The 21,932-nt window shown below is 38.3% G+C and overlaps 1 protein-coding gene across 2 annotated transcripts in view; it reads right to left on the bottom strand.

Moving 5' to 3' along the window:
• Positions 1–21,663, bottom strand: part of CSE1L (CSE1 chromosome segregation 1-like (yeast)) — a 41,876-nt gene extending 20,213 nt beyond the window's left edge. Inside the window, exons 1-11 of one of the 2 annotated variants that reach the window (XM_008591249.1) lie at positions 21,484–21,663; positions 12,989–13,084; positions 9,714–9,856; positions 7,671–7,772; positions 7,454–7,599; positions 7,010–7,100; positions 5,338–5,445; positions 3,854–3,946; positions 1,720–1,887; positions 1,485–1,614; positions 188–253 (exon numbers count right to left, since the gene is read on the bottom strand). In XM_008591249.1, coding sequence (XP_008589471.1) covers positions 188–253; positions 1,485–1,614; positions 1,720–1,887; positions 3,854–3,946; positions 5,338–5,445; positions 7,010–7,100; positions 7,454–7,599; positions 7,671–7,772; positions 9,714–9,856; positions 12,989–13,073 — 1,132 coding nt within the window. In that variant the 5' untranslated portion in view covers positions 13,074–13,084; positions 21,484–21,663. Of the gene's footprint in view, positions 1–187; positions 254–1,484; positions 1,615–1,719; positions 1,888–3,853; positions 3,947–5,337; positions 5,446–7,009; positions 7,101–7,453; positions 7,600–7,670; positions 7,773–9,713; positions 9,857–12,988; positions 13,085–17,684; positions 17,739–21,483 lie in introns of those variants that run through there. The other variant, XM_008591250.1, reaches the window with a different exon arrangement.
• Positions 21,664–21,932: the final 269 nt, after the last annotated feature.

The raw sequence follows: 21,932 nt of genomic DNA, 5'->3' as shown, positions 1-21,932 counted from the left end.
TGGGAGAGTGCGGTGCTGGGAGCGCAGCAGCGCTCCTGCCGCAGGTTCGGATCCTATATAGGGATGGCCGGTCACCGCTCACTGGCTGAGCGAGGTGCGGCTGGTCTAAAAAAAAAAAAAAAAAAAAAAAAAAAGAGAACCTTAAAACTGGTTTGCTGAGAGACTAACAGAGAACCAAAATACACACCAGATCCTTCCAAGTCTCTTCTTATGTATTCCTCAGAATTATCTTCAAATGCTTCTTCATCAGCAGCTACAAAGAGAGTTGGTATTTCAGGTAACCCCCCAAATAACATGACAAATCATTGTACTTTACAGCCGAGCATGCAGAGGAACATGTGGAACTGCCTTTACAGCAAAGCATTCTTGCCCATCAAATGTCTACTTCATATACTTTTAATCATCACCTACAGCAGCAAATGCCACCCTAACAGGCTAAATATTAGGTAATTCACACAGCTGTAAAATAGGCTCAATTGGTCTAATGTGACAATGTCCCCAGAACTGGATTTCACCTCCAATTTTCAAAAGAAAGTGTTGGGGATCAATCTAGAAAAGCTAACTTTTAATTTTGCCAGATAAAAACATTAAAAAAATCCCAGACAACCCAATTATATCACCATTATGTCATAAAAGCAATTTAAATAACAAAGTAAGTAGGGCAAACAATATTGGAATAAAATATCTGTCCTGTAAATATAGTATAAGAAAACACAGGAGGAGGGCTGGTCAGTTAGCTCAGCTGGTTAGAGCATGGTGCTGGGAACACCAAAGTACAGCATTCAATCTATGTAAAGGCCAGCCGGCAATCAAAAAAATTTTTTTAATAAATGAGTAAAAACCAGAAAACACAAAAGGAAATAAAACCTCACACTATATTGTCTTTAATTTCCTCATTTTTTTCCAGACTGATAATTTTAGAACCACTGATCCAATAAGGGCTTTGATATAATACACAGTCCCTTGTACCTTTACTACTTGCTCTTCACAACTGTTAAAAAGAGACACTTTCTATGCAAATGTAGGTTCTTAGGACCTTAAGTACAAACTAAGTGGGCTTCAACCCTGTATATAAGTTACCAATCACTTCTATTCTCAAGACAACTGTTTAAAAACAGCTATTTGCCTTGGTGAAGTACGAAATCAAACAAAACCAAATTTTCCCCCTAAATTGAGATCCTGGATGGTTTACTTTCTTCTCAATATAACTGGATTTTAAAAGTCTTATTCAATATTTCTACGAGAAAACCCCCATGGTATACAACAAAGCTCATTACAGCAACACTCATTTCACAGATGCCCCATTTCTATCTTGGTTTAGAAAACAGGCAATATGACCTAAAAGAAATTTTATCTAGAAATAAAAAAATTTGACTACATATGTCACAAAAACCAACAGAAGACTTATTAAGTTTACACTAACATGCTTTTTGTAAAAACTGAGCTTTTACTCCCCTTAAAAAGATAGACTTTGCCATAATTACCTCTAAATTCCATGTTAGGCACAATAACCTTTTCACAGATACTTGTCAGTGTGTTCTGGTCTTCAAACAAATTCTTATAATGAGGTCTCTCACAAACTGAAGCCAGAAATTGAATTGCATTACTTACCAACTGGAATAAAACACAAAAATAAGAATTTTTTAAAAGCAAAACTGAACAGATTATTTCTTGGGATAGACAGGAAGGGAATGTTATTTGTCTCCACCATCATCTTACCAAATCATATTTAACCTCTTGACCTGTTGTAACAAGTAAATTCCAGATGGCTGTGACAAAGCGAGGCAGGTACCGCTGAAATTCTTCATCATATTTTTGTGCATATAGTGCAGCATTATCACAAATTTGGGATTTTAAGAGCTCCAATAAGCCTGCTTCCTCTTCATCCTCACATAAGAGAAAAGAGAAAACTCAAACATACAAGTATAATGCTACCAAAACTAAGAGGAATAACTGTAACTCCTGAACTAGATTCTTTAAAATTTAAATACAAATCAATTGTTGTAAACTATATCTATGCCATCAATCTATTCACTAAGTCCTTCAAATAAATAAAAGACAAAATACTTCTCATTTGTTAATCACAGAGAGCAGCTCTCAAAAGTTTACAAGTTGAATAAGGCCTTTTCTTCTGGTTGCTGACTCACAAAATATTTCCATACTAGAATGAAAATAGTATATTCCTATAGAAACCTGAAGGATAAAGATCATATCACACTTTCCTTTGTAATGTGGCTAGTTGTACCATTTTGCTGCCTCCCAAAAGTTTTTTTTTTGACCAGTAAGGGGATCGCAACCCTCTGTATGGTGTTGTCTGCACCACGCTCAGCCAGTGAGCGCACTGGCCATCCCTACATAGGATCTGAACCCGCGGCCTTGGCGCTACCAGCGCTGCACTCTCTCAAGTGAGCCACGGGGCCGGCCCTCCCAAAAGTTTTATCATTGCAAACATATTAGCATATATAACCCCCAAATAAGGTAATGGTATAGGATTCTTACAAATTCTATTTTAGTAATAAAGTATTAAACAACGGGGGCCAGCAAACTATGGTCTGCATGCCACATCCAGCCTGCTGCCTGTTTTTGTTAAAACACAACCACGCCCATTCGTTTTTCATTTATATAATTTACAGTACTATCTATGACTGCTTTCACACTACAACTGCAGAATAGTTGTAACACAGACTGAAAGGCCCGCAAACTTGAACATATTTACAACCTAGTCCTGTACAGAAAATACAGTACTATCTATGACTGCTTTCACACTACAACTGCAGAATAGTTGTAACACAGACTGAATGGCCCGCAAACTTGAACATATTTACAACCTAGTCCTGTACAGAAAAAGTTTGCCAGCCACAATCTAAATCATGATAGTGATTTATATAATTGATACTATAATCACAAATCACAAATACCTTTTGAGCTGTACTATGTGCCAAAGCTTTTGAATTTAGAAGAGACAAAAAGAACTCCTTTATGGCTGGTTCCTCAAGGAATAAATATAAGGCATGTTACACAGAGAGATGACACAAGGCAGTACATGGTTAACTGGACAAACAGCTCTCTGTAAGAATCCCATGTGAAAAATGTCCTTTAGACTTAAGCACGAAACCACTGTTTTCTAAAGAAGTGTTTTTTTTCCTGGTGGACTAAAACAATTATTTTATGAGAGCCACATCTTCTTTTATTTCTTTTTACTTCATCAAGCTCTTGAGACAAAATCTGTCATACAACCATAGTAATGATTCCCTTTTTTTTTTACCCCATTCTCAAAAACTGACTGAATCACCAATTCTAGTTTTTCTTTGATCTGGTATTGAAGTAATCTTAATATTTTATCTTATGGTTTTTGTTTCTTGGGGGAAAAGATTACAAATTTATTAATAAGCAAATGAACAGCACAGAAATAGTGCTATTATTTGAAAAGCATATATTAGAAAATCCAGATCAGAAACCTTTATATATTACAAAAGTTTACCATTTTCTCCAAACTGTGGATGATTTTTTAAAAAGAGGCTATCATTACAGAGCTTTAAGTTTTAGTATTTTCAATAAAAAATAATTTTTTTACTTCATAAACTGTTCACAATGTGAATACTTTAAAGCCTTACTTTCAATAATGCAATGGAATAGCCTTATCTGTATACTGTGACTTAAGCTAGGTCCACAATAACAATAATTCTGTATCCTACACATAACCAAATAACCATAACATCCAACAGAATCAAATATTACTTGCATTCTTGAAATTTTACCTATCAGCAATGCAAGAGTAAATAGGCTTTCAGAGGTTACCCAAATTATTTTTAATAAAGAAAAAGGCTACTCAGGCAACATTTTATATGCTTACATCAGTTTGTAGAAGCTTATTATCCAGTGTCAAGAGAGTATGAAAATTGTTCATCCAAGTCTCCATATTATCTTCAAAAAATTCAGGAAGATCCTAAAGAATAAACACCAACTTGAGACTTTTGATTAAAATAAACAAGTAAGTTACCACGCCAAACATTCTGCACACGCCTATATGCTCAAGTCCAAACTTCTAAGTCTGAGCATTACCTATTCTGATAGCTGAATAAAATCATTCTGACTTCTGCCTATGTTCGTTATGTTTTCACCACAAATGTTGCTACCTCTAGTTCCTGTCCCAATCTACTTATTCCTTTAAGGTCCAGCTAAGACTATATGAACCATTTCCTCACGAAGCTCAGTGCTTACCAATACATCCCCTTTCCTTCCTGAACTACTTGCACTCTTTGTAAGATGACCACCAATTCAGACTCAGACTTATTGTCTTAGGCAATTACTGATTTCCTGTCGCACAGTACTGCCTTCCTAATGAGGGATAAGTCCCTGAAGAGTAAAGATTATGCCTCTTTCTTCTGGTCTCCCTGGCCATGCCTGACAAGTTATCAAAAGCTTCATTTTACCTGACTTTGCAGAAATAGAATTTAAAAAAAAGGTGTAAGCAAAAAGAGTAGTCATTTAAATAAGAAGTTTTCAAACTACTATCCAAATGAACAGTGATGTGGTACATGTCATTTGGGGCTGTTCATCTTTTATCCTACCCAAGAGAACCCAGTTTCCTTTTGGGGAATGCTTTCCACACCACTATGAGTATAGTCATATTGTAAAGGTAAGTCCAAGTACTGGCTATGAACAATGAAAAGACCAGATCCTTCCCCTTCCATCTCAGTGTAGCAATCAGTACCAATAAACACTCCTTTCTTAGTCCCAGAGCTCTGAATCATAAATGACTCAAGAAAGAATTATTGGAGGCCATTATCTCAGTAGCAACAGGGTGACCAGGCACTTCCTGCTGTAACACTGTGGCTGTCTTTCCTCTGAAATACCACTGGTTACCCCTTTCAAAGCCTGGTACTTCAGCCTTCTGTCTCTCTCATATGCTTCCAATAAAAGCCCTTTTGTATAAGCTGGCCAGAAACCTCTAACCAAAATGTGGCTCCTCCAATGTTAATATCCATAAATGAACAAAAGAGGAAGGCCTAAAAAATCTGATTTCTCAATGCTTTCAATTAAATTGTGTAGAGGATGACTTTCCAAAAAAAGTCACGTGAGTTTGGACGTGGGATTTCCCTAACTGAATAGAAGAGAATGCTATTTTTACCCCATGAAACATCCATTAGCATATCCAGGAACTACTGTAAAATAGAACACTATGGATAAAGTGGACAAAGAATAAGGGAGTCAAAAAAAAACCCATTCTCTTCTTTCAGAAAATCAGTGCTGGCAAAGAAGTCTTTATCAAGTAGAAAACTGTATATTTAACCTCAAAGAGTAAGAAGCAAAAGCAAGAAATCAAACGAAACTTACCTGAAAATTTAAACTATAGAACAATTTTGAGATAAGGATCAGGGAAGAAAAAAGAATCCTCAGGGCAGAGGCATCATTTGCGTGGGTGCTGCACAGTTCAATAGTGGCCTTAGAAAGGAATTAAGGAATACGGTTTTAGTGTATCATAAACCGAGCATGATGGTCTTAGTGAAACAGCCTTGTACTATGTTAAGACTACTCATGTTTCTCTTCCAAAATTTGGCTTTTAAATAGTAGTATGCAGTCATTTAGGTTGTTCCCAATTGTTCATTATTCTAACTGCAATAAACAGGTTTATCTACAAAACTTTGGGTACACCTCTAATTTTCAGTCTGAGATTCTAGAAGTGCATTCAAGGCAGCATAGTACACTGCGTGCACAGGTTTTGGAAGTCAGACATTCCTGTATACAACCCAGACTGTTACTCATAAGGAGCATTACTTTGAGAAATTAAGTTATGTTATTCTGAGCCCTAATCTCTTTATTGTTAGTATAAATTACATTATAGGAATAATGCCTACCTCAAATAGAGGATGATTAGTTAAATGAGAAAATACACAGAAGGTCCTAGTAATTTATGCACACCTGTTATGTAAAACACAATTAAGTTATGTTATTCTGAGCCCTAATCTCTTTATTGTTAGTATAAATTACATTATAGGAAAAATGCCTACCTCAAATAGAGGATGATTAGTTAAATGAGAAAATACACAGAAGGTCCTAGTAATTTATGCACACCTGTTATGTAAAACACACTCAACAAATGTTACTCCCTATAATCCTGGAGTTAGGAAATACGAATATTAAGGTTTTCTTAATGAGATGCCAAATTCGAGAAAGTTAGTAACATTTATAATCCAATGGAAAGGACACCAGAGTGTCCATTTCAGTGTCCTCGGGTTAAGACTTTTAACATCATTAAATAAAAAAAGAAAAAAAGAAAAAAAAATTGGCAAACTAATAGATAGAAAAAAGTCATCTTATTTTGTCTAATTTAATTTTTAAAGTAAAAACATACCATCAGTAAGATATCCTAACCATGAAAAGCCCTGTGCACACTGTACATTTTATTACTGAGTATCATAAAAACTTCCCTTTTGAAATAAGAAATGAACAGCTTTTCTGGGGTCAGCAAAACTAGGTTTGAGGCCAGGCTCCCTTTTTTTATTAACTGTGTGATATGAATCCTCTTTCCTTATCTCAAAAAAAGGGCTAACAATACATTTCTTTCAATCTTATAAGATTCTCACAAAGACCAAGAATAAGAACATATTTAGGAAGAAAGCCTGTGCACTGTAAAATGATGTATAAATTAAACCCCATACACAGTCAAATCAAAATGTGGATTTCTTCTTTAGAGACACACATTTGAATACTTGGGTGAAATTATTTGATGCCTAGGATTTGCCTTTTAATATTCCTACAAAAGTAGGGGAACAGATCAAAAAAAGAACATAATGTTGGTACTGTTAAACTTGTATAATAAAAGACAGGAATTCATCATACCATGTACTCTATTTTTATGAAAGTTTGAAATTTTTCAAAAGAAATTCTGCTCTAATCATTACCTATCAAATAAGCTTTCAAAGCATTCTCTTAAAATTTATACAAATATTTAAGCAATTTAAAATGTTAAGTAATTTAAAAATATTACCAAGATGTTATTCCATACCTTAAATAGATTAGTTAAAGGCAAAGCAAAGGCATCCAACACAAGTTTTATTTCAGTCCATAACTCGTTTGACTTAAATTCATGACGATATCTAGAAAATTAAGGTAAAATAGTAAATTTACAAGTTTTTGTTTACTCACTTTAGGTCTTCAAGGATAGATGCTGATTAGATGGCTTTCTGAAATTCAAAGGGAATTCTTGCTTTTCTTTCTAAAGGAATCAAGCAGTTTATCAAGACTAGGTATTTCACAGGTAATGTAGGGCAATATAAAATAAACATCCTACTTGCAAAGAAACAAACAATAGTGAATTGAGAGGCTTATGCTCTTATTCTAGGATGATCATATTCAAAGGAATGACAATTGTCACAAAAATATATCTATTTACACAAGCAAATATAATTTTAAAAAAATATTTTAAAAATATGAATTTGTACATTAATACCTTTTAAATAACGAATGTGCTGTACGAAGGACTCCATTAATAACATGGAAATCTCCACTCTGAAAGCGATTCACCATTTCTGTCAACAAGTCAGGCCATTTCTGAGGGAAATCTTCTCTGCCAATAATGCTAATAGCATCACTTAACTGGGGAAGGAAAGGATTAATTAGAAGAGAGCCTTACAAAGGAGCCTACCTAAAAAGAAAGGCTACATTACCTGCTTCTGAATTTGCTCTGGGCTGCTAAGCATCAAGTGCACTATGTTGGCTTTAATGGCTACTCGATCAGCTTCACAAATTTTGTTTGGTTCATCTTCAACCTTCAAAGCAAAATATCAAAGAGCCAATAACATAAAATCCATACTGATGCCCATACTGGTTTGTATATAAAACAGAACTACTTTTTATTTTCTCGTTTTCTAAGAAAAAAACAGGCTTTCCCTAAGTTTCCCTCTACAGATTTCTCTCATAGATTCCTTCAATAATCTGATGGAAATGTGACCTCTTTTCCCAGAAAAATGTTCATTCCCTCCCTAATGCAAATATTTTACATACAAATTAATGAACTTCTGACTTCCTGATGCCAACTAAGTATTACAGTTCTATGAGGGGTCTTCAAAAAGTTCGTGGAAAGATCCATATTATCTTTTTTGGCAGCTGGCTGTCTTGGGGATCCAAACCCTTAACCCTGGTGTTATCAACACTTGTATTTTAATTGTTTCTCCATGAACTTTTTTTTTTTTCCTTTTTGTCTTTTTTACTGACCGGTAACAGGATCGCAACCCTCGGTGTCGTGCCCGTACCAGGGACCGGCAACGGGATCGCAACCCTCGGTGTTGCGCCCGCACCACGCTCAGCCAGTGAGCGGGAACCAGTCTCCACATGGGATCCGAACCCTCGGCCGGAGCGCCGCCGCGCTCCGAAGCAGCGCACTCTCCAATGCGCCACCGGGCCGGCCCCTCCATGAACTTTTTGAAGTACTCTCGTATATATAAACTAATCAGAACATGTAGTTAAAATCTTTATGGATACATGCTAATCATAATAGTAGTAGTTAAAATCTTTATAGATACATGCTTCTTAATCCATATTCTTCTTCAAAAGTTTCAATTTAACTCTCACCTTAAATCAAAGGTCTTTTCTACAAAAACTTGACTGTTACTGGTTAGAATACATCCTGGACAACATCATCCAAAGAAGTTCTGGAAGTCTCACTAGTTTTACAAATCAAGATAGAGGGAGAGCTAGCATGCCTACAAGTAGAGGGATGAACTTTTAAGCATCCTGAAATTTACCAAGTCATTTCTTCACATGTGGTAACACTCTACTAATTATACAAGCTTAAAGACAATTATTCACTGTTTTTTTTTTTAAGCACTTTTATGGAATGAAGATAAAAGCAAGATTCTAAGTAAATGAGCAGGTTTAAAGTTGACTTTTTAAAAAACTAACCATTTTTGTCAACCTTAATACTTTCTACAGCATCATTACTGCTATCACTATAAAACAATTCTCCTTTTTTCTTTATCATGAGTCAGGGTTTCTCAGCCTCAGCAAATAGCATTATTGCTATTGTGGACCAAATAATTTTTTGTTGTGGAAGGCTATCGTGCGCTGCAGAATGGATAGCAGCATCCCTTGCCTCTACCTACTAGATGCCAGTAGAAACCCCCTCACCTATGATGTCTCCAAATATTGCCAAATGTTTCCCAGTGGGCAGAATTGCCCCTAATTGAGAACCACTCTCCTTAAAGTAGGGGAAATGCCTGTTTCTTAATATACGATTTTATACTAGTCATTAAACTTGTAGCACAATAGAATTCCTCTTAAAATCAGAATATACTTCCATATCCCACAAGACATAGGGCAAAATCCCAGATCAAAAATTTCAAATCTAAATTATTTTCCTTTCTCCAATGTTATATATAATGTGATTTTTTTCAACTTTAAATTTCCCAGTCCACAACAGAAATTACTTCAGTTATTCATTTAGACTGTCTTCCCACACAATGTGTCTTCACTAGTCAGTGAGCTAGAGATAACCAAAAAAAGAAATAAATTAAAACCAAGACACACACTTTCTAGCAACCTGAGTTATGAAGTTGAAGGAATTTATGAATTCAAATGAAATAACAGGGGCTTTGGAAAAGGGTCCTGTTTAAATTTTATCTTTAATCTATGTCTGAATCTTTTAAGAGCACTGTTTATATAAATCTTATAAACATACATGGTATTAAATTATGTATTCATGAAATACTTACAATTCTCCAGTTCCTTTTAATATAGTTTTTGAACGTTACTGAAGCACACACTTTGATAACATTATCCTGGGACTTCTCCAGTAATGTTAAAAGCAACAGTGGGTAATTCTGATTTCCTTCTACAGATTCGAGAAATTTCTCAGCTGTAAAAAAATTTTCATATTAGAAAATTTTTATTATAATCAAATTCTTTCCACCTTATATGTATGTATGAACTATGTATATCTTTGACCAAAAGACCAAAAAGCCAAAGATTAGGACATTTCCTGTTAGGGAACACATCATGGGTCTACAGGGCTTCATTTTTCTTATTTATTAAATGGATTATATATAATGTTATATTAAATTTACATAACGCTTCAGTTTTCAATTATTACCTACTCGAGATCACCCCATCTGAAGGATAAGCTGCTTCACAGAGAGATTAAATGACTTTACGGCAAAAGTCATATACACTTGTCTTGTTCCAGAAAGGATTATAATTAGTACTATTACTAGTAATATTTGTTTTATAGGACTGTGATGAAGATTAAGTGAGTTTATTCATGCTAATATATATTATTAACCATATAGGTCCAATACGTTACTTACACGTATTATTTCATTAAGCTGTCACTATTACCCAGAAAGGTAGGTAGTATTATCCTCATTTTAAAGACATGGACACTGAAGTTAAGTAACTTGTCCAAGATCACACAGCTAGAAGCTTTCATCACTGAAAAAGTTTTAGTCCAGTCCTTACCATACCAGCCCTAAGCTTTCTTCTTTAACTAAAAATTTCTGAATACTGGGCCGGCCCGTGGCTCACTCGGCAGAGTGCGGTGCTGATAACACCAAGGCCATGGGTTCGGATCCTATATAGGGATGACCGGTTCACTCACTGGCTGAGCATGGTGCTGAGAACACCATGCCAAAGGTTAAGATCCCCTTACCCGTCATCTTTTAAGAAATAAAATAAAATAAAATAAAAAATTCTGAATACCAGCAATGAATTTATACAAAGATTTTACCCACATATTTTCAAACCATTTACATTCCTGGGATAAATTTCCTAAGTTTACTTACACAGTGAAGGCGGTATACTATTTCTTTTATTTTACCTATCTTAAGCTTCATAAAGCAACACTCATTCCAAGATTCCAATATTTTTTGAAAAGGTCTACTGTTAGCATCTTTTTTTTTTGGTGGCTGGCTGGTATAGGAATTCAAACCCTTTTCCTTGCTGTTACAACACTGCACTCTAACCAACTGAGCCTAACTGTCCAGTCCAGCATTTTTTACTTTTTAGAATTTAATAATATAATTTATACCTTTCCTCTTTCTGGATTGAGTTCCAAGAATTTAACTGACATCCTCAAACCCTCTCCCTTCTTGAAGAGAACCAGTGAATTGAAAAATGTTTTTCAGGGCTGAGCCCATGGCACACTCGGCAGAGCGCAGCAGCGCTCCCACCGCGGGTTCAGATCCTATATAGGGATGACCGGTGCGCTCACTGGTTGAGCATGGTGCGGCCGGTCTCAAAAAAAAGGACGAGCGCAGCAGCGCTCCCACCGCGGGTTCAGATCCTATATAGGGATGACCGGTGCGCTCACTAGTTGAGCGCGGTGCGGCCGGTCTCAAAAAAAGGACAAAAAAAAAAAAAAAGTTTTTCAGTATGGGACATATGACGTTTTTTATGAGTACAGAAGACTTTTGTTGTTTCCTTCTAGTTAGAGTTCGGCATTTCATACAGGGCAACACACTGTATCCATGACTTGAGGAAAAGCCCATAGGAGTATAAATTGCCAGGTCTCTTTCCCAAATTGTAATCAATATCCTTGAAGCAATCTGCCCATGAGTTTAAGTCTATTCCTTTCTGTGTTCATTTCCTTCAACTTACAGAATATTCATACTGACATGTTTCTGCATACTCCAGGAGCCTCAAAAAGTCTTTCAGTTCGTCCACACTAGTGTCATACCTCAATAATCAAGGAAGCGCAGAGGTATCTGTAAGCTGGGATCCACTACACCACTACACATTTCCATCTCCACATCACTTTATAAAGATGTTGAGTCAGTCTAGTACCAACCCCTGAGAAATGCTGTATTCATAACTCTTCCTAGTATCACCAGTTTACTTCTACACTCTGTCCTATATTCATAAAGCAACAGCACCATCACCTGACAAAGATGCATTAAAAATAACTTTTAATAGCTAATGTTGGCAAAGGCTTTCTGGGAAAGTCTAAGAAGATTAGAGTCATTAACTTCCCTTTGCCTAGGAACACATTACTCCTTTAAGCACTAATGGGAAAATCAACTTTTCCTCTCAGAAATCAGACTTTTCTAGAATAGGATGGACACACTAACATGTTTATGATTCTATTTATTACGTATAATGTAGACTATAACATGCACATTCATAGGTGTTTTCAGTGGTACTCTTCCAAAACCCTCTACACAAGCATGCACATTAGTAAATTGGTTAATATGGCTTACATGAAGAATACCAACTGATTGCTCACAAGACATACCTGGCCCCCAGAAGTAGTTTGGTTTGCACTGCACTTCAAAATTTTTGGAAGTTAGTTGCCATCATTTAAAAATGAAGACATTTCATATAAATATCATTATTTTTCCAACAAAGTTGGAAATCTGATCAGTAAAACTGGTTTGAATCCCAAAGTTAGCTGGTTCCTAACAATATTTGCCCCTGAACTGCAGCATGTATTCACATAATATTACCAGGCCCCACTTGGCTTGCCTCACTCATTTACCTTCACATCTGACTCCCATGAGCATCTTAGTTTGAAATTCTAAACTTATACTAAGTTTCTAATGGAAATTGATCAAATTCAGGAGGGAAAAAAAGAAACTCTAGATATTAAAATATATTAATTAAATAAAATCCAACAGGAGGATTAAGAAACAGTATCTGATTACTTGGTTTCTTCCCTTAATCACTTTTTAGACAATTATTCTTATCTCTATGCCCTAAATACCATATTTCTAAAGTAGGCCAGTTTTAACTGAGGGATTTTCAGAAAGGTCAAGGGACAAAGCATATCAAACATATCAATACTATTTATCCCTAAACTAGTACTTTTTATCCCCCATGCCAAATAAAAGCTATTTTACTCAAAAAACAAAGAAAGCACCATGTTTTAGCAGGTATAAGCAGCCGACTACATACTATAAACTATGCAGGAAAATCCAAGTGTAATTTACAAATAGGAACTACTGTATTGCCCAGCCAAAAAAAAAGTCAACCAAAAGACAACATTTATTCTCTTTACCTGGGCGTCTGATGGCAGGATCAGGATCAAGGGTTTTCTTTAAATATTCTGTTAGTGTTTGCAAATTTGCATCGCTGAGCTCCATTGCTGTAGAATCTAAAATAAAAAATGGGGTTTAGGTAATTGGTCACTTGGGGACACAGTGATTTACATAAAAGAATCATTTTGTATTATGAGTCTTCCCTTCTCTGAAAGTCATCATTTGTCATATTTTTGATATGGGTTATAAGACCAACTCTTAAAAAAAGAATAAATTCCTTTGTGTATAACATGCAATCACAGGTACTCACTACAAACTGTGTGCTGAGAATTTGCATCTTGGGAGATAATTCTGAAGTTTAGAAGATGACAGCTGTGATTATGATTTTAAAAGTTTTCTTATTTAAAGCTTAAACGAAACTAAATCAGAGAATACACTTATGACTGACAAAAAAATTTCACATCTAACATCAAATTACAAATTTTAAGCTAAATACTCTTTGTAGTTATAACTGGTATATATGCTAAGAAACACACAGTTCAAGAGATTTATTGTACAACATGGTGACTACAGTTAATTGCAATGTACTGTATACTTGAAAATTGCTAATAAAGTAGATTTTAAGTGTTCTCACCACAAAAAATAAGTATGTGAGGTAATGCATGTGTTAATTAACTTGATTTAGCAATTCTACACAGTGTATATATTTTAAAACATTGTACACCATAAATATATACAATTTTGTCAATAAAAAAAGAAAAAATACACATATAAAAGAAACAGTATACACATACAGATTATAAGTGTCATGTGTGCAGGTGCTTTATTACCAATGGACCAAAAATCTTGGCTACATTATCAATATAGTCTCTGAGTTTTTGGTGACTGATAAAATCAAGTGCAAATTGATGGAACTTTTGGGGATGACAGTATTCTAAAATTGGACTGTGATGATGCACAATTGTATAAATTTATGAAAACTCAAAACGGTACAGTTAAAATGGATGAATCTTATGGTATGTAAATTATACCTAAATAAAGCTATTTTAAAAAAACCCTCACTTCTGCTTAGATCCCATTAGGCAGCTGTCAGACACACAGCCACAGACAGCTGCAAGGGAATTGAGAAAATGTACCCTTTTCAGGGAAACCTGAACCAAATTAACCTGAGGATTCTATGATAAAGAAAAAAAATTAAGTACATAATTTTTACAAAATGTAATAAAACTAAGTGGAAAAAGGGTCAAGGATACTGATTTAAGTTATGTTAAAAAAATTACATGCATCCAAATGTATAGAAAAAAAAAAATCCAAAATGTAAATAAACAGTTGTAACATCTAGGTGATAGATACAGGACATTTTTATTCTTTTCATATTTTTCTAATACTCTACAATTACCCATATGTATTACATTTATAGTCAGAAAGTTTTAAAATTTTGTTGTTTTTAAAATGTCTATGACAAAAGATAATCAAGTTCCTGCCCCCAAAGGAGCTTCCATACCAATTGGGAAGACAAAACACAACTGAAAAGCCAAGTACAGGTCTGCAGTCTTGAAATCCAAAAATCAACAAGCTGAAAGGTTTTTGTTTTTTTTTTCCTTTTTGTCTTTTTTCGTGACCGGCAACGGATCGCAACCCTCAGTGTTGCGCCTGTACCGGACCGGGACCAGCAACGGGATTGCAACCCTTGGCGTTGCGCCCGCACCTCGCTCAGCCTGTGAGCTGCCGGTCTGTATGTGGGATCCGAACCCTCAGCGGGAGCGCCACCACGCTCCCAAGCGGCGCAATGTAGCAGTGCGCCACCGGGCCGGCCCCAAGCTGAAAGGTTTTTAAAACAAGTTTGTGGCAAACTCATTTGGCAGCAAAACATGGCCTGAATTGCCTAAGGCTACAAATAAAGTTTTTATTTATCTCACTTAGTACATAAATTTGTTTTCATAAAGAAATAAATGTGGTTGATTACAAGGCTACCCCTGGGCCACACTGAGATGTTGCATAATCCACAGCATTTGCATTTAAAAAAATTTCTGAATTCTGAAACACATTCATCCCTTAGAGTGGGTGTCCAAATGAATCACACAGACAGCCAGGAGGTTAAGAGAGTCACTGTGGTATGCAGCCATCCAAGATTTCCCAGAGGCTAAGTCTCATGAACTGAATCTTGAAGAATATATAGAGTTGGATAGGCAAAGTACAATGAGGACCCATCTCACAAAGGAAATAGTGTGAGCAAACTAACAGATGGGAAGAGGGGAATAGTATATGTGGAGACTAAAATCAGATCATATAAGGTTCCTCAGTACCTGGCTGAAGAGTTTCATGATTTAATGAACAACAGGAAGCTACTGAAGGTTTTTTGAAGTGGGTAAAAATTTAATGAAAGTTGGGCCAGCCCGTGGCTCACTAGGGAGAGTGTGGTGCTGATTAACACCAAGGCTGTGGGTTTGGATCCCTCTATATGGATGGCTGTTTAGCTCACCTGGGAGAGCGTGGTGCTGACAACACCAAGTCAAAGGTTAAGATCCCCTTACTGGTCAACTTTATAGAGAAAAAAAAAAAAAATTTAATGAAAGTGGAATATAGGAACTTTGGGCTAGTTATGGTTTATAGAATGCGGTGAAGACAAAGAGAATAGAGTTATTAGGATATTTTTTTCTTTTCTTTTTTTTTTTTTTGTCCTTTTTGAGACCAGTGGCACTGCTCTCAGCCAGTGAGCGCACCGGTCATCCCTATATAGGATTCGAACCCGCGGCGGGAACGCTGCTGCGCTCCCAGCGCCGCACTCTCCCGAGTGCGCCACGGGCTCGGCCCAGGATATTTTTTTCTTAAAAGGGGGAAGTAGTCACATGTATGAAACAGGTACACAGTGCTAGATGTTTTATATGATTTATATATTTCACATGACCATTTTATGTACATGGAAGGGGAATCAGAAAACTAACTTGCCCCCAAGTCATACATAGTTAATAAATAAAGATCAAATTCAAATCAATTTGTCTCCATAAGTCTACCCAAGTCTGCTTCTCTGGTGGCAATAACGAGGACTGAACTAGGATGGAAGCACTCAAAAAACAATAGAAAGGCTGACGTGAAATGAGGGCAGCCAGAGAACTCGGGAGAGGAAGTAATGGTCAAAGAGGACTCTGAGATTTCGAAAAGTACTGATCCAAAGGATGAGAAAACTGTAACCCTTCATATCAATACTGGAAAAAAAAAAAAAAGCTAGAAAGATAAGAAAAGGGCTATAACGAATGCTGTGTTTATGCAGGGTAGACCTCAGCAGCCAGAAATCACGACCTTCTAAAAAGAACTATCTGTTTGAAACTATCTGCAGTCCTCTCTAATTAGAAAATGTTTTTATCAGAAGGGAAGCCAATATTCTGACTGATTTAGTAGATTTTACCACCCCTTTTGACTCAGGGCATACCACTCACTCTACGGGTGTGAACATTAAGTCCTACTCCCCCACACACACTTTACTGAGAGGCTACCCTTTCTGGTTTTATATATCCAAATGTTTGGATAATGCTACACATTATAACCTGCCCCACTTTGGAGAGTCAAAACATAAGCACTTTAATGGCTTCAGGAACTTGTAGAGTAAGGTCCCAATTTACATTGTTTAATCCAGTTTCCCCCCATTATACTTGGCCACAGAACCCCTTTTCTATGGAAAACACTTTGAAAAGCAATGATTTTAGTCAATTCATTTTCCCCTTCCTTTTTTCTGTGCTGAAATGCTGAATCTCTTATGAAATCATAAAAGTTTGCTTGCCAAGCAAAATCATTTACATCAGTGTATCTAAGCTTTAAAAAAAAAACCCTGGCCTTTTTTTTTGCCACATGCAAATTTATTCTACCTTTGGGGATTTGTGTACAGGGGGTGGGGGAATGGGTTACAAAGAGTAACTGGATATATTTTGTTGAGTTTTTTTTTAACACACTCCTCAGTAAATCTGCATTTCACTAACTTTCTTCATTATGTTCCTCTAGTACTTGTATATTTCTCAACCAAAATTTCTTAGATTCCTAATTATTTGTATTATAAATCCAAACTCCTTACCATGGCAAAGAGTTTATGAAATCTGGCATCTTTCTAGCTCATCTTCTTTCTTCCTGGCTCTCGCTGTGTTCCAGCCACAAACCGCCTTTCTATTCCTCAAACTAGCCAAGGGAATTCTCCCTGAATATAATGCTCTTCCCCTAACTTGATAGTGAGCACCATTCAGCTTTCAGCCTACTGTCAACTCCTCAAAAGGGCCTTCCATGACTACCATCTACCTCATCCCCATTTTTCTGTGTTAATAGCAATTACCCCCACTTGAAATTATCTTTGACTTATTTGTTGCCCCTTGCATAAGCTTCTGGGGGCAAGAACTTTGTCTTTTTATCCAGGACCTTCAACACTGCCGGGCATGTAGCAGACATTCAGTAAGCCCTTGTTGCATGATGAGTTAGTATCAGTCACCCAGCTAAAACATGAGTTCTCAGTCAGGACTGGAGTCTATTCTTTGGGGATCAATTATTAGTAACTGCAACATATTGTAGGAACTCTGTTACATCTGTCAGATAAACAAATGACCAACTTGTCTGACATAATTATTTCTATTCATTCAAAACTGCTTCAAGAAAGGGGTGAATTTTGAGATCTGTCCTTCACTACTGTTCACACAAGCCAGTGCTAATACTTTTGTTTTAGGGATTTGCACTTACCGTTTTCCTCTGTCTGAACAGCTCTGCCCCTGGAAAGCTACATGGCTCACTGCCCACTTCATTCAGGTCTCTTTTCAAACGTCACCTCCTTTCAGAGATGCCTTCCTGGACCATCCTGTCTAAAAGAGCACTCACCTCAGTCATTTTCCATCCTCTTACTCTACTCTGTTTTTCCAAGTAAATTTCATCAAGGCATATTAACTTGTTTTCTTAACTTACTATGCTTCTCCCTCTACTAGATCACAAACTCCATGAGAGCAGGGACTTTGTGTTTTGTTCACTGATATCTCTCTAGAGCCTTACAACAGTGATGGGCATCTACTACACATCTGTTGCACTATTTAAAAAAGCTAGATAGTCTTGATTGATTTTTCCATCAAAAGCATTAATCATTCTTCATATATATTCTAGTCAATTGACGTGACCAAAAGAAAGAGGTGGAAACAACTGATTCTAAAACCACATAATAGGATGAAACCTAAAGTGGCAAAGCTGAGGTGCTTAGGGTAGGTCTATTTTTAAGTTTAAAAAGAGTGGCGAGTTATATAAATATGCATACTACAATCCTTGCAAGTTAAAATACTGCACAGATTCTAGAATCTTAATTATTTAAGGGACTAAATATTTGTCAACATATTTTTTATATCTCCTTAGTGATAAAGTCTAAAACCAAACTGCAAGCTTGGCCCTGATTTGTGAAAGTATGACAAATCAGAGTCTTAGAGAACATTCCACAGATATTCATGATATGAGGGTGGGTTGGCCGGTCAGCTCAGTTGGTTAGAGGACAGTGTTGTAACACCAAGGTCAAGGGTTTGGATTCCTATACTAGCCAGCTGCAAAAAATCAAAAAACAAAAATATTAGGGTACTTGTAAAAGTTCATGGAAAGATGCATATTATCTTTCAATTCTATTTTTTCACAAATTTCTTTGAAGTACCTCGTATGAGTGTATCAACTAATTATCTTATTTGATCACAGATGAAGGTACTTTTTGACACTTTAAAATTAGCACTATTTAAATCTAAAAAGTATTAACTGATATAAAAAAAGACTCAAACCAAGGGCAAGGGTTTGGATCCCCTTATTGGCCACAAAAAAGACTTGACCTGGAAATGGAAAATTCATTTCATCACCTATAATGAGTGATACTTTACTTACTCCACAGAACCATCTTTGGAAATCCCTACCAAAAGACAATTAAAAAATAAAAAACCATGTATCACAATAAATCAATTATGATAGACTTACCTAAACTCCAAGTTCAAATAAGAACTTGGAATTTAAATAAGTCTATCATAACTGACTAGACCTAAGTCTAGCCTCTTCCCACGGGCCCTCAGTTATAGATGAAGACTTCTGGAATAAAAACTTTGCTTTCCAAGTCTATCTCACAGCCATCTGTGACATAAGCTGATCTAAGATGTGTGCTTTTTCCTTAGATAATTCCTCCACATTAGAGAATCACTCCTGAGGACCTACATCTGGGGAGAGGGAAAGAGATCCAATGAATTAAAACTGCCTGGCACACTCACATCAAGGACATATCCCCAAACCTCAACCCACCCTCTGCTTTCTCATCACAGGAACACACCACTTAGAATCAAATCTAAACTCCTTACATTGCCTACAAGCCCTATATAATATAGTCCCTGGACACATCACTCTTCTTCACACAGCACTCTAGCAACCTGGATGTTCCTCAAATATCCCACTATTCCAAGCCTATTCCTGTCTTCGAGCCTTTGCACTTCTATTCCCTTTGCCTGTAATGTTCTACCCTTCACCTGTTCATGGCTGGTCTCTGCTCAAATGTCACCCCCTCAGAGACACCTTTTTTGCCTATCATATCATTCTGTCACTCATCACTATCTGAAATTATCTAATTCATTCATGTTCTTGTTCCTTTCACCCACAGACCTTGTCCAGTTTTGTTTCTTCACTTTATCCCCAGAGGTTAAGTGGATGCTCAATAAAGATATTAAATGAATAAGGAAATAAATTAATTCCAAAACAAGAGCACTTCTATCAACACCCATCCAACCCTGTTTAGGAAATGGCTTCCCTCTGTCCCAGACCCCAACTAGCAGAAATCAAAGTAACCAGAAGCGGAGAGAGAATTCCCTAGCAATGATGGAAAGAAGTGAAAGTATCCTAGAAGAGGAGAGGCCAGGTATATCAACAGCCTCAGAAATTATGCAAAAAAATGGGGACACACGCTGACTATGGACGACCAAGATGAGGAGAAAACAAGTACTGGTGGAATCCAAGAGTAAAGGGTCCCCTTCTGAGCCTCCAAGGAAGAATAATACCTGTGCATCTACCATGTGGCAAGCACACGGATATACTCCTAGAAGTAAGCAAGACAGACAAGGTCCTTGCCCTCAAAGAGCTTACATCCTTGTTATTGAGAAAGGTAATAAACTAAACAATAAGTAATTGTAGATAATGGTAATACTATGAAGTAAATAAAACTAGGCTTTGCTGATGGACAGTTGAGGGAAAAAGTTCCTTACAGAGGATAGTCAAGGGAGGCCTAAAGTAAGGGAATATTGAAGGAGAACGAGCCAGCCTTCCAAAGACGTGATGCTGGAAATTTCCAAGCAAACGAAAGGCATGTGCAAGTGCTTTCAAGGTATGAATGAGCCTGGAATGTTTAAGAAAAAGAAAGGTCCGGTAAGTATAGCTACAGTGGCTAAGAAAGAGAAAACAGATGGGTGGGAGAAGTGGACAACGGGCAGCTCAGGCAAGACTTTTGTAAACCACGTTAAATAACTTAGTGGGTCCTCAAAGCCACTTTACGAGGCAGATGACATTAGCCCCATTTTGCTGATAAAAAAAATGCAGTGATTAGTCGTAAGTTACACTCCTAGGGAGAGGCCAAATCTCTCCCTAGGAGAGAATAAAGGCGATCTAACTCCAAAGCCCATGGTCCCAATCACCGCAGCACAGCTTTTCTCCCAAGAGGGGGGAACCCCATATCACTGGTTACTTATGATGTTCCAAGTGCATGGACTAGAATTTAGCCCTCACAAACGACTCAGCAAAGTGAGATCACGATGAGCACTTTGCAGTCGGGGAGACTGGACCACAGAGAGGACAGAAAAGGGTGAGTTCAGGGGCCTCACCGGCGTCAGGGATAAGTGGCGATCGCGCGGCGGCCGGCAACCCGCGCCAGAGCAGGCCTCGCCGCTGCACGCCCCGCTCACGCTGCGGCGGCCCGGGGCCCCGAGAACGGACGCGCGGGCGCAGCCAATGAGCATCGGCCTTCGCGGGCGGTAGGGCGGATGCGCAGCCAACCAGCGAGGCGCTGGAGGGGAAGGGGCGGGCACTCGGGGGGCTCGCGTTAGGCCGCGCCTCAGCTGCCCTCGCCCCTCACAGCAGGTTCAGGGGCAGCGGGCCGGCCCGGGGCCCGGAGAACGGACGCGCGGGCGCAGCCAATGAGCATCGGCCTTCGCGGGCGGTAGGGCGGATGCGCAGCCAACCAGCGAGGCGCTGGAGGGGAAGGGGCGGGCACTCGGGGGGCTCGCGTTAGGCCGCGCCTCAGCTGCCCTCGCCCCTCACAGCAGGTTCAGGGGCAGCGGGCCTGACCCGGGGATCTGGGACTTCGCGGGGTGCGGCGAGGCCCATCTGGGGAGGCGAAGACTCTGCCGGAGCGCGCCGCCCGAGGCACAGGCCCACATTCCGCCCTCGCCCAGAGGCGCGGTCCTTGCTTCCTAGCGTTTGGCAGCGCTTCATCCCTCCCTCAGCGGGGCTCCAAAAGCCACTCTGTTAGGCCGTTGCACGCCCCGCACCTCACCTCGTGGGGATAAGGAGACAGAAGAGGGAATCCCAGTTGCGGACTTTAGCCGGCACTACCCTCTGCTGCAGCCGCCGCTCTGCCTCACATTCAAACCCCGGCAAAATGGCGCGACGGCGAGGCTGCGTCCGGAGCGCATGCGCGAGTGGGGCAGTGGCGGGGGGCGGGGCCAGGAAAGCTGCGGCTACACCCAGGCTGGAAGGGCCAATCGTGACCCCGCTCTGTTTCTCCGCTGACGTCACAAGTGACAATGCCCTTTGGTTCTGACCACTCCGACCTGCTCCACAATCTTCGTTTTCCTGAAACGAACGCTGACTCAGTGTGGGTGGCTGCTGGATTTTATTTTGATGTCAGGACTTGGCACGTAGTAGGTCTTAAATAACGGTTGAACGAAGTGTCCAAAGTCATGTACATAGCGTCTCAGAACTTCTCACCCCCCATGAAGCTTT

This window comes from Galeopterus variegatus, unplaced genomic scaffold, assembly GCF_000696425.1.
Source record: "Galeopterus variegatus unplaced genomic scaffold, G_variegatus-3.0.2 Scaffold6787, whole genome shotgun sequence".
NCBI lineage: Eukaryota > Metazoa > Chordata > Mammalia > Dermoptera > Cynocephalidae > Galeopterus > Galeopterus variegatus.
The sequence above is the reverse complement of the archived record's forward strand: the minus strand, read 5'-3'. Positions and strand labels throughout refer to the sequence as shown.